Genomic DNA, 13,173 nt, shown 5'->3' with positions numbered 1-13,173 from the left:
ATCTGTGTAGGGTTCTTCATTTTATGAACCCTCGCCCAAAACGGAATATATGAATATATGCCATTTTACCATTTTCACTTTATTCGGTAACGTGAACGAAACATGTAGCTTGTCTAGTGAATGTATGACAAAACTGGTTAATTACATCCATTCGCTCGCTGGATACTTGCTTTTTGCAGTGTCGATGCCATTTTCCGTCTGTTGCACACCGTGTTCGCTTGAGTATTTTGAATACAAATTAACTGTTGATTCTCCGGTAACTAGTAGGCCAATTCAGAACTGTCGGAGATAGATTTTTTTACCTAATTTAAAGCACTTGTACCTCGGTTATTTGTTGATGGATTAGGTACATTCAACTTGATTCGTACACGAACAGAGGAAGCAATCAGGACTACCGACTCTCATGTCACTCGAGGGCGTTGAAGTTTCCACCTTGCTTGAAATTCGCAATTTGTTTCTCAAACATTTTAGTAGTATTTCCCCTGAAAATAAATTTTTATTTTCATCAAATATCTTTGGCTGCCGATAATGTTCCTTTTCTTTTTTCAATTGTTTGTCACCATATAATCACGGCTGCTACTGTGAGCTCAGCATGTGCTAAGTTGAAACGTTCTTCAAGTGTTGGCCCTGATTAGATTCCATCCATAATGATAAAAAACCCTTCTTAATCCACCTAGTGGTGTGATAATGCCTTTCTCTTTCTTCAAAACATTCTCATAAAAACATTTTTTATCTTTTAATAAATAATTTGTGACACTAATTTAGGCTCATTTTTGACACCGATTGATTCAGATTGAATCGAGTACTTCACAAAAGCATTCTTCAGTGTTTATATCACATAGTAGGCATCATTTTTCCAACCAAGCGTTTGACAATTACGTTGCCTATTTGTATGAGAAGAGCGATGCTAATCTAAAAAAACCCTTCTTAGTCCACTTAATAGAATTCTCATAGATCTTGAAAAATCACCATCCCGAAAAAAAATTTTTTTAAATCGACTTTGCGGGACTTAAAAAAATATCAAATGTCCCAGAAAGTCGATATAAAAAAATTTTTTTTTTGAGATAACACTAAATCTCGACGTTTCATGCAATTTTAATTTCGATTTCGGAAATTTCATGTACTCCCCCGTATGGTGCTTTTTCAAGATCGAAAATTTTCAAACTTTAACCGCTATGCAGCACAAGGGGTAAGGGACCCATGTCCGATTGAGCTCAAATTTTGCATGAGGACTATTTTCGAGGTGCTTAAACTTTTGAACAATAACGCTTAACGAAATTCGAGGTGATCCTAAAATATTGGCACCCTTATATACATTAGTGCGGCAAAAAACAACGTGTTTTGTCGGTTACGTCACTTATACTGTTATATCTCTGGAACCAACAGTCACAGCCATTTGATCTTTGAACTTCATCAATGGCCTGACAGTACCTTTCAAACGAGCATAGGTTTGTAAAAATCGGTTAAGCCATCTCTGGGAAAATTGAGCGCGTCAAAATACAACGCGTTTTGTTGGTTACGTCACTTATAGAATCATATCTCCGGAACCACAAGTCACAGCCATTTGATCTTTGAACTTGATCAATGGCCCGACAGTAACTTTCAAACGAGCATAAGTTTGTTAAAATCGGTTCAGCCATCTCTGAGAAAATTGAGCACACACACAGACATTTTCCGATCTCGTCGAACTGAGTCGAATGGTACACAACACTATGGATCTCCGAGGCTCCGTTCAAAAATCGATTTTTCCAGCAATTGTAATACCTTTCTATAGAGGCAAAACTGCTCTAACAGTAAGATGGCTCCGCTATCCAATATATTCAATTACTCTTTACGTTCAGAATTTTTTCCTGAAATATAGAAGGAATCCTATGTGTTTCCAATTCATAAAAGAGTGAACAAGTGTATTGTATCCAACTACCGTGGAATAGCTGCTTTTTCATATAATTTATTTATACCCGGCTTCAACCTACTAAATAGCTGCTTTGTGCGTACTATCGAAGTTGTTTGAAATTGTAGTTCTAGATTTTATAACTCATAGTTGCTCTGACTCCATATCTGAGACTCAAAATCGATTTATGCCCAAGCGTTTAACTTCCAAATAATAGTTTCTAAGCTGAGTAAGCTGCGATTCAACGGTTCATTCTTGAATTGGCTTCAATTGTATATATCTGGCCGCGAAATAATAGTGAAAACAGGAGACTGTATTACTTCACCATTCGTGGTTACTTCTCTAGTTTCTCAAGGAAGTCATCTTGGACCGTTCATATTTTTACTTGATCTAAACGAATTAAATTTTGCGATCAAGTGCATGAAACTATATTTTGCTAATGACTATTCAAACTATTTCGTATCATCAAATCGACAACTGATCCAAAGTTCTTACAGGAACGATTTGATAAGTTGACAAATTAGTATTATATCAACAGAATGGTTTTGAATGCTTCTAAATGTTCCTTCATTTATTTTAGTTCCAAACAGTCTTCAGTCAAGTTCGACTATAATATTTCTCGAACGCAAACCATCGGTACAAGATCTCCTAAATTCTAAGTTGAATTTTAAAGAGCATATTGAATCTACTATCTCCAAAGCCTCCAAGCTGTTAAGACTCATTTTACGCGTTACCAAAGACCAAAGACTTCAAAGATATACACTGCTTAAAAGCACTTGAATATGCTTCAGATGTTTGGTCACCTTACTACCAAAACGATATCCAACGTATTGAAGCAATCCAACATAAATTTGTCCGTTTCGCACTTCGTCGTCTCCCATGAAGAAACCTTTCGAGTCTTCCGAGTTGCCACGACAGATAAAAACTTATTGATCTCGTATCTAACGGGAGAAAACAGATTGAAAAAGAAGAAACCAAGCATGCTTCGCTGTACCTGGTCACCACGGCATTCACTTGCAGTCCTATATCTACGGAAACAAATTCTACAGAACACATACACACTGATCACAAAATAAAAAAAATACAGCAAAGCATGCTTGGTTTCTTCTAATCAATTAAGTTATCTCTTCATCGATTTGTTTTAGTTTTTGTTAAGACGTAGAGCCGTCTTGAGCTAGTTTTAATATTGTCAGTATCTAACGGGGAAACAGATTGGAAAACTGACATATGAACATAATGATGTAATGAAAACCGCGAAAATGTTACCGCAGAGACGAGACTCGAACCCGTAGCTAACTCCTAACCGGGGAAATTGTTTTACCAATTAAACTACCCTGCATATGAAAACACATGAAGATAAAGTCCAATTGATTGGACAAAACTAAGCATGCTTCGCTGTACTTAGTCACCACGGTATTCACTTACAGTCCCGTATGGACGGAAACAAATTCATCAGAAACACATACAATGATCACGAGTCTATTTCTACCCATCTATTTTTACCGCACGATACTGATTCGAGACTTTTGTTTTTTTTCTATTTCGCTATCTACGAGGTAACACACGACAGTTTTCGATTTCATGGATCCCCACTAGTGTGTGGTAGCAGCAGTGACGATTGTGTGATCTCAAACACAATGGTATGGGTACACAAACCTTTTATTGACCTTCAAAGATTTGTTTTAGTCTTTGTTAAGACGTAGAGCCGTCTTGAGCTAGTTTTAATATTATCAGTATCTAACGGGGAAACAGATTGGAAAACTGACATATGAACATAATGATGTAATGAAAACCGCGAAAATGTTACCGCAGAGACGGGACTCAAACCTGTAGCTAACTTCTAACCGAGGAAATTGTTTTACCATTTAAACTACCCTGCATATGCAAATTTTGCTATTGATTTAACTCTAATATATTTGCTCACCAATCGACATACGTTTGCTGACTATTTATGTGTTTTACTGACGGTTGATGGCATAGGGATGAAATATTTATATCGTTCGACATTTTCCCCTTCGAAAAAGTTGTATCGAATTACTGCAAATATGATTTACCACTTATAATGTAAATGACCATTATATCCTTTGGAGCAGCTTAGATATAAATTTGAGAGACTGGCGAAATATGTATGTAGTACAAATCCGCATATTGTCAATGCAGATTAGATCATTTTACCGTTTCATTTGTTTTTGTACCATACCGATTTTATAACTCAAAACTACAAACTGAGGCCTCTATGGAAAGGGCTTGACGGCTAGTTATTTCGATACTTTCCAATCATAAAATTCGTAGTTGACTTGAATAAAGTAGTCTATGAGATTAGGAGCCTTCATAGTTGCAGCATTTGAAGAGGCTATCGGCCAAAAGTGATGGTTTAAGAAGGCGAGTATGATAGATTCATACCAAACATCGGAGCTGCAGGAACTAGCATAAGCTTCTGCTGGCTGGCATATCAACGTCGATGTTATGGCACAAAGTGAGAGCCATAACGTACAAAACTGAAAGGAATCATGTGACACTGCTCTGTTCGTTTCGGTTTATAACTACACGTGCAACGACTGCGTTCAAGACTATATTGTCAGCAATGTGCATTATCGCCGGAACAATCTGTATTTTCAATAATCAATTGTTCAAATTTGGCTGGAGCAGATTGTTAAGTTCAAGAATAGGCTTTATTGAATAAATATAACTTGCGGCAAATATCTGTCAGTCGAGTAATCCTTTACTCTATTGCCAAGAATATCCCTGCTCGAAAGTATGACTTTTTTCAGGCACAACTTTTGAGTTGGGTCATAAATTTAATTAAATTTATTTACCGATGAAAAATATCTATAGACACAGGGTTTCCTTGATTAGCTGTAAGTAAATTTTCTGCTGTGACCAGTCACCATCTCGGCTCAGTATCTTGGGCTCACTCTGTCTGCGGCTTTAACCTTTTAATTATTTTAATTTTTTTTATTGAAAAATTTCAATAAATCAACAATATTCTAATTGGTTTCATTTGAATTTTTTGCAAATGAGTTTCTGTTATGGCTAATATCATTTTTTTTTTCAATTTTCAGTCTACACAATCTTCGAAAACATCTCGGGGTGCAATATCGAAAATTGCAAAAGATAGACAAAAGTACTATATTTCACATATAAAGTGGTTATTTTGAAATAATTCTTTTATCTTTCAGATTGAACCAAGTTTTAGTGACACGCAACTCGTCGGTTACATCGGCACAATTAAATGCAGCAGCACCTTTGGTGAATATTCGGCGGGTGTCGTCCAGTAAATCCATTTTATCCGATGTAAATTCGGAACATGATGTAAAACCGATTGAAACACAATTGAAAAATAAATCCTCTGAAAAATCCGGCGATGTAACCATTCGAAATAAAACGAATAACAATAAATCGACTACGGGAAGCACTTCAAAAAATTTGATTACTGCTCACAGAAAGTCGCTATTCGCATCTGCACTACTTTTACCAAAGACAAAACCTAGCGGAAGTTCTCGTGAAGTAGCAGATAACTTGAGTAAAAATTCTGGAAGCTCATCTTTTGCCTCTAGTCAAAATACAAAGCAAAAACACAGTTATCGGAATATTCTTCCGGTAGAGACTGCTTCAAGCACCTCGAAAACTAAACTCCGGCGACAACCAGGTCTGACCAGTTTTGATAGACATAGGTAAGCATTTATGATTCTTGAATTTACTCATAGTTTGTTATTAAGATTTGAAGTCACTGAATCGAAATGCTTGCAAAGTAAATCTTACTGAAAATGTCACATAGTCAAATACATTCTAATATGTTCCAAAGTTTACACATGAATGACGCGCAATGACATAACAAAAAGGATTAAACGGAACGTAGATAGACGTAAGTCTGGATTAGAGAGACTTATTGTTCTGTATTGTTGAAGTGTATAGAAGTAAACTAATTACCACTACATCCTGTGCAATTTGCTTTTTGTGGATTACGGATTTGCCGCACTTTTACGATTACTAATACGCTCTAGCATCTACAGACCTTGTGATATTTGTGCTATGAACACAACAGAAAGACATGTATCACGTTGCAGTTTTGACCTAGATATATGCGCGTTTATAAAATCGATATATACATTAGATTCGCTAGAACAAGTTAGAGTTTAACAGCAATATAATTTTTGCCTTTCTCTATAGACAGGTTTTAGGTATTTCAAACGGTGAATCGGAGACCCATGGTGTTATATACCATTCGACTCAGTTCGACGAGATCGGAAAATGTCTGTATCTGTATGTGTATTTATGTATGCATGTATGTATGTATGGATGGATGTGTGCATGTGTGTGCACTTTTCGAAGATATTTTTCTCGCTCAATTTTCTCAGAGAGGGCTCAACCGATTTTAACAAATTTGAAATCTACTATTGGGCTATTAATCAAGTTCGAGGATCAAATGGCTGTGACTTCTGATTCCGGAGATATGATGGTAGAGGTGACGTAACCGAAAAACTACAAGGATTAGCCCCATGGGGTTGTTCGAACCATTGATGTGGAACAAGGCAACCAAATTTCTAATGATCTGCAATCAAACAGTTCAATCAATCGTCACATTTTTAAAACGCAATTGCATGATAATCTGCTTAGATTGATCTTGACTAGGAACCAACACTGATCTTTTTACATTCTTGCGATACGGATTTCGATATTTAAGGGCAGAGGCCAGTATGTCGCGTATAACCACGCGGATCGCTCTGCGTATTACATTTCCCTCCAAGCTCTCTCGCAAATGTGCAAAATGACTCTCGATGTGGCCGGCTGGCTTTGATATTTTCGGTTACAAGTTTGACTACGTCACATAAAATCCAATAAAGCTACCGCTTGTTTGACAGCCTTGCTGAGCCGATTTTATTTCTCATATTTCGTTACGTTACCAGGAAACAAGAGCAAAAAACTGCAAGGATCAGCCCCATCGGGTTGTTCGAGCCATTGATGTGGAACAAGGCAAACAAAATTTCTAATGATCTACAATCAAACAGTTCAATCAATCGTCACACTTTTGAATCCGCAATTGCACGAGAGTCTGCTTAGATTGATCTTGATTAGGAACATTGTTTGATTTGAATTTGTTTTATGTCGTTTTCGTTTTTATACTGCATTACACCGGTGCAGTGCTACACCATGGCATAAATAAACGAACAAAAATGATGAAAATTCCATTGCACAGAGCTACACCAAACTTTTGATGAGTGCTACACCAGGGGTATCGGTACAGAAAAAGTGTAGCACTGGTGTAGTGCTATAGGTAAAAACGAACTGTTGCAGTGCAGTGTAGTGTAATTTAAAAACGAAAACGACATTATAGCCGACGAAATTACACCAATATCCCAAATGTATGCAATTATGTCTTTGTACATACTCGCCAAGCTTGTGTTCAAGTTTTGTATGCAAGCACTTAATTTTATAGCGTTAAGTTTCTATACCATTCTATACCATTCTGCGATTTCGGTTGAAGCGATAAATATTTTCTCATTATCAATGGAGTTCATCTTATATAAATTAGGAATTAATCTTAAGTATTCAAAATTTACCCTGGGGTAGTTGTCAATTTCTCAGGTGAAACGACATAACATGGAATTTCATCCGAGCTTGCATGACACAAGATCAGAGCATACCAATTAAAGCCTCAAATCGTTTTATGGCACTTTTTGCCTTGCTGTCTAGCAACAACCTACTTCTAGCATGCTACGCGTAGGACTGAAACGGTAGCTATAATTTCGCTTCTATTTATAGATTCGAGTGCTTCCAACAGCTTCGCTTTTGCATCGATTGACCAACCAGAGCGATGCTTTCCCTATGATATTCGGCTGCTCGGCCATCCATGGAAGTTGACCATCAATGTCAACTTCCCTCTCTGAGCAGCCTAGATAGCCGTGTAGTGTCGGTAGCGGTTTCCCGACTGGCTAAGAATAACGCTACGGTCCACCTGTACCGGTGGTATAAGTCCACTAAACAGGTAAGCCGTGTGGCATCCGGCGGAATTATTTTTTACCAAGAATTGATCCACTGGTTTCCTGGTCCATGTCGTAAAAGGCCACAAAAATAGAAACTCCTAAGTTAAGGTGTATTTCCGTACCGATGGCTGAATGGCTGCAGGAGGTTAAACAATGCAGTCGTGAACGGAATATCTTGGGGTTTTCCCTTACTGTGTTAAGAGAAGCTCTGGCACAGTGGACGACTTCTTTCTTCGCAACTCGTGGGATTTAAATGATTAAAACATCTAAAAAATCCTTACATGGTTCGCTATAGGCGATTATAAGCCAATATATTTGGTTTCTTGTAGTTGTTGTACGGTTGGTGCTGGAGGTGGAATGTTCGTTACTCTAATTGATAATGGTTAGAGTAGCACAAATCAATCTCCAGCATAAACATACAGCAACTATGAATCTATCCAGACTTCTGCAAGAAGGTAAAGCTTCTATAGCTTTGGTTCAAGAACCATATTTCCAAAAGGGAAACTTCTACGTTGGAAAATTGTTAAACCCAGTCTTTGTTGCCTTCAACAAGACCGGTATGACTAATCCACGTGAAATGCCTCGAGCATTCAAACTTGCAAATAGTGCTCTCGATGTTTCTCTCATGTCGGAGCTCACAACTCGGGATATTTGTGCTGTCACAGTTGGTATGACTATTGATGGCATAGACAGGAAATATGTCTATTGTTCGGCATACTTACCGCATAACCAACCTTCGCCAAGCGATGACTTCAAAAAGGTTGTATCATACTACATACTGTATATGACTTCAAAAAGGCAGCACAGATATTAATTTGAGAGGCTCTGATATGATGGAATTTGTGAGCAGTACAAACCTGCACATAGTCAATGCAGGAAACCGTCCAACTTTTGCGAGATCTGGAAGAGAGGAGGTTTTGGACGTAACTCTCTGCTCTGATAGAATTGCGCATGAGTTGGTGAATTGGCTCGTCTCCGATGAGCTCGAACCTTCGTTGTCTGATCATAAGTACATCTTCTTTGATCATTCAAACGTTAAATTTGATATTATCACGTATCGTAATCCCAAATCTACAAACTGGGACCTCTATGAAGAGGGCTTGGCGACTAGATTTTACGGGTACCGACCAACAATTGAAACCCCAATTGATTTGGAAAATGTTGTCGACGAGACAAATTCACTCATAGTTGCAGCATATGAAGAGGCTTATCCACTTCGGATTGTGCGAGCTACTAGAGTAACTCCTTGGTGGAATGCTGAGCTTGCTAGACTAAGGAAACTATGCAGAAGAGCTTGGAATCACCGACGCAGAGATGGGTCGGAGGCATTCGTGTCGGCTCGAAGGTCTTACAAAAATGCTCTTCGATCGTCTGAGCGAAGTGGTTGGAAAAGCCTCTGCACAAATGTCTCTAGTCTCAACGAGGTTAGCAGATTAAATAAGTTACTTTCGAAGTCTAAGGACTTTAATGTCAGTTTCTTAAGAACTTCAGATGGTGAACACTTATCTGAAGAAGGTGATGTACTTCACTATCTTTTTAACACTCACTTTCCAGGATGTATGGATCCATCACCGACAACTCTTCCGAGACTTTTTCAGGTAGTTACGATTCTTGGGCGAGTTGAGAGTTTTGCTCTGTACAAGTCTCCTGGTAAGGATGGAGTTTTCCCAGTGTTACTGCAGAAAGGGTATGAACATTTCAAACATGTTTTGAAGAAAATACTTACTTTTAGTCTTGCGACTGGATATATTCCAAGAGCCTGGCAGGAAATAATTGTCAAATTTATTCCCAAAGGCGGTCGCGACACTTATGAGGAAGCGAAGAGTTTCAGACCTATCAGTCTAAGCTCATTTCTTCTTAAAACAGTGGAACGCATAGTAGATCACTATATCAGGAATGTTAGTTTGGGCGTGCATCCGCTACATGGAATGCAACATGCTTACCAGCGTAGAAAGTCCACTACAACCCTGTTACATGATGTTGTGTACAACATTGAAAAAGCTTTCTCACAAAAGCAATCTTGCTTGGGAGTTTTCCTAGATATTGAAGGTGCCTTTGATAACGTGTCTTTCAATTCAATTCTGGAAGCAGCCCGTGGTCATGGCATACCTTCAAGTATCACAAATTGGATACACGCAATGCTTAGCAATCGACTTCTTTGTTCATCGCTTCGGCAAGCAGAGATTAGAAAGCTGAGTGTCTGTGGGTGTCCTCAAGGTGGTGTACTATCCCCACTTTTATGGAACCTAGTCGCTGATGGTTTGTTAAGGAAACGTAATAACCTTGGATTTCCGACTTATGGTTTTGCCGACGATTATCATATATTGATGACCGGTATAAGCATTAACACTGAATGCAACAAGCCCTGCGATCTGTTGAACAATGGTGTTGTCAGGTTGGATTATCTGTAAATCCGGGCAAAACATCAATGGTGCTTTTCACTCATCGTAAGATAATCACAGGAGCTCGTCCGTTGCAGTTCTTTGGTTCAGAGGTGACTGTGGTCGAACAAGTTAAATACGTCGGGGTTATTCTTGACTCAAAACTGAATTGGTCTGCTCACATTGACTTCAGAATTAAAAGAGCTTGCATGGCTTGCGGCCAATGCAGACGAGCTTTTGGAATATCATGGGGACTCAAACCCAGATACATTCATTGGATCTACACAACTATTGTTAGACCAATTTTAGCATATGGATGCCTTGTATGGTGGCAGAAAGGAGAAGTCGCGACAGTTCAGTCAAAGCTAAATCATCTCCAAAGGATGGTCCTAATGGCGATGACAGGAGCGTTCACGACAACTGCTACTGCTGCTCTAGAGGCGCTACTGTGTATTAAACCACTACATGTGTTCCTAAAACAAGAAGCATTATCTTGTGCATACCGTCTTAGGGTTACAGGGCTTTGGAACAGTAACCCATTAGATTATGCTACCAGCCACACTCGCTTGTGGTCTCAAATGGTTACGTGGGATGAGTATTTACTCGCTCCTAGTGACCTAACTCTCACATGCAGTTTTCCTTTCAAAACATTCAATGTGAGCTATCCTCTTCGTGAGGAATGGTTGTCTGGTTGTCTGGAACGACAACTTGATGAACACATAGTTTGTTATACGGACGGTTCTCTGTTGAATGGTCGTGCTGGTGCTGGTGTCTACTGTCGTGAAATGAGGCTGGAGCAGTCTCATTCACTTGGTAGATACTGTACTGTGTTTCAAGCAGAAATCTACGCGATTCTGTGTGGAGTAAAATCGACACTTCAGCTGAGGATCTGTGGTAAGCGAATTTATTTTTGTTCCGACAGTCAGGCAGCCTTAAAAGCACTCAGTTCGAATGACTCACGGTCGAATCTAGTGATCGCATGTCGAACTCAAATTGAAGACCTCAGCATTTCAAATGCTGTTTACTTCTTATGGGTACCCGGCCATTCTGGTATTACTGGAAATGAATGGGCAGATGAGTTGGCTAGAGCTGGTGCAACGAATGATTTCGTTGGTCCTGAACCAGCTTTACCACTTTCAACTAGTTGTATAAAGCACAAGATTCGTTCTTGGGCTGCATCCAAACATGCCAGCTACTGGCGCAGCTTGCATACTTGCGCTCAGACAAAAGCATTTCTACCAGATTTAAATCTGAAAATGTCAAAGTGTCTACTGCATTTCTCCAAGCATCATTGCAGTATTCTGGTCAGAGCTCTGACTGGACATTGCAAACTCAATTATCACATGGCTACTATTCAACGTGCTGAGTATTATTCGTGTGATTTGTGTGAATGTGATTATGGTACTTCATATCATCTGATATGTAACTGTCCCGCATTGACGCAGCTACGTATCCGGGTTTTTGGTTCTCCATACATGGTTGAGTCTGTGTATGAGGAGCTAAAATTGAAGGATATTCTCTCGTTTCTCACCCAATGTGGTAAGGAGCTATAGTCAGAAGGGTTCATCGTTCTTCCTGGAGTGAATGAATCCCTTCTGTATTCACCTTAAATAGGGTTTAGCAGATTGTTTGGCATCCTTTAGATGGCACCGAATTTACTTCTGTTCGTACATACTGCGAATCGTTCTGCATTCTTCCGGGAGTGCAGAATGGTGTCGCTTTTGTAAGATCTCTAAATCCTCTCGGGGGTTGGAGGTTTCATTAACAAGCAGACTGTTCGGGACCTCGTAGAGGTTCAGAATTTACTTCTGCTTCCACTAAATGTGATCCTCAGCAGATTGTTCAGCATCCCTTAGGGGTGCAGAATTTACTTCTGCTTTTATGTGTTTTTGTGTCGTCTATTTTTCCCATCCTCCTAGTCCAACCCTTACCATTTCCTTTCAATCCTTCCCTCTTATATTTCGGGAAAATGATGCTAAAAACAAATTGATGGCAAGGCACAAATCTCCAAATATCAAGGGGAACATGCCATTTGAGCCAATTTGTTCTGATTCCTGATATATAAATTAGAAATTAATCTTAAGTATTCAAAATTTACCCTGGGGTAGTTGTCAATTTCTCAGGCTGCTCGCCACTAATCAAAATTTCAATCATATACAATTGAAAATACGTGGCTTCATACATTCAAATCGAAACTTAGAAATATTTCCAATCAAATGATGAATTAATAATTGATACGAAATATACTGAGCTATAAGTGTTTAAAATCTGACCACATTTCTATGTGTGTTTTCCCTTGAGTTTCTGATTTGCACCCCTATATAGAAAACCAACTTTAGAACGGAACATCGGAGACCCATAGTGTTCTAAACCGTTCAACACAGCTCGACTAGATCGAAAAATGTCGGTATGTATGCGTGTATGTGTGTACACTTTCAAAGATATTTTTACCACTCAATTTTCTCAGAGACGACTCAACCGATTTTAACAAGGGTAGGCCCATTTGACAGCTACTACTGAACTATTGATCAAGGTCGAAAATCAAATGACTGTCACTTCCGGTTTCGGAGATACATGACGTAACCGACAAAACACGTTGTTCTTCTACTGTTCATTGTTCTCATAGATGGCTCAATCGATTGTATCAAGCTGTAGCTTGTTTGAAAGCTACCATTATGCTGTTGATCAAGTTTGAAGATCAAATAGCTGTCGCTTCCGCTTCTGGAGATATGATGGTATAAGAGACGTGAGTTACAAAGTACATTATTTTTTACCGTGCAATTTTCTCAGAGATCCAGTTCGAAGATATAATGGTGCAACTGACGTAAGCCACAAAACACGCTGGTTTTTACTGCTCAATTTTCTCAGAGTCGGTTCAACCGATTTTAACAAGTCTAGACTTATTTGAATGCAATTA

At 38.8% G+C, this 13,173-nt stretch overlaps 1 protein-coding gene across 5 annotated transcripts in view; it reads left to right on the top strand.

Annotated features, from left to right (window-relative positions):
• LOC131430826 (cytospin-A) overlaps positions 1–13,173 on the top strand; it is a 176,799-nt gene that overhangs the window by 23,108 nt on the left and 140,518 nt on the right. For all 5 annotated transcript variants that reach the window (XR_009229570.1, XM_058596041.1, XM_058596040.1 and 2 more), the window contains exons 2-3: positions 4,954–5,015; positions 5,071–5,565. Coding sequence is in view for 4 of the 5 variants with exons in the window: in XM_058596041.1 (XP_058452024.1) it covers positions 4,954–5,015; positions 5,071–5,565 (557 nt within the window). In the remaining variant the exon portion in view is untranslated. The remainder of the gene's footprint in view (positions 1–4,953; positions 5,016–5,070; positions 5,566–13,173) is intronic.

This window comes from Malaya genurostris, chromosome 2 (assembly GCF_030247185.1).
Source record: "Malaya genurostris strain Urasoe2022 chromosome 2, Malgen_1.1, whole genome shotgun sequence".
In the NCBI taxonomy this organism is placed as follows: domain Eukaryota; kingdom Metazoa; phylum Arthropoda; class Insecta; order Diptera; family Culicidae; genus Malaya; species Malaya genurostris.
Note: the sequence above shows the minus strand (reverse complement) of the source record. Positions and strands in the feature narration are given on the sequence as shown.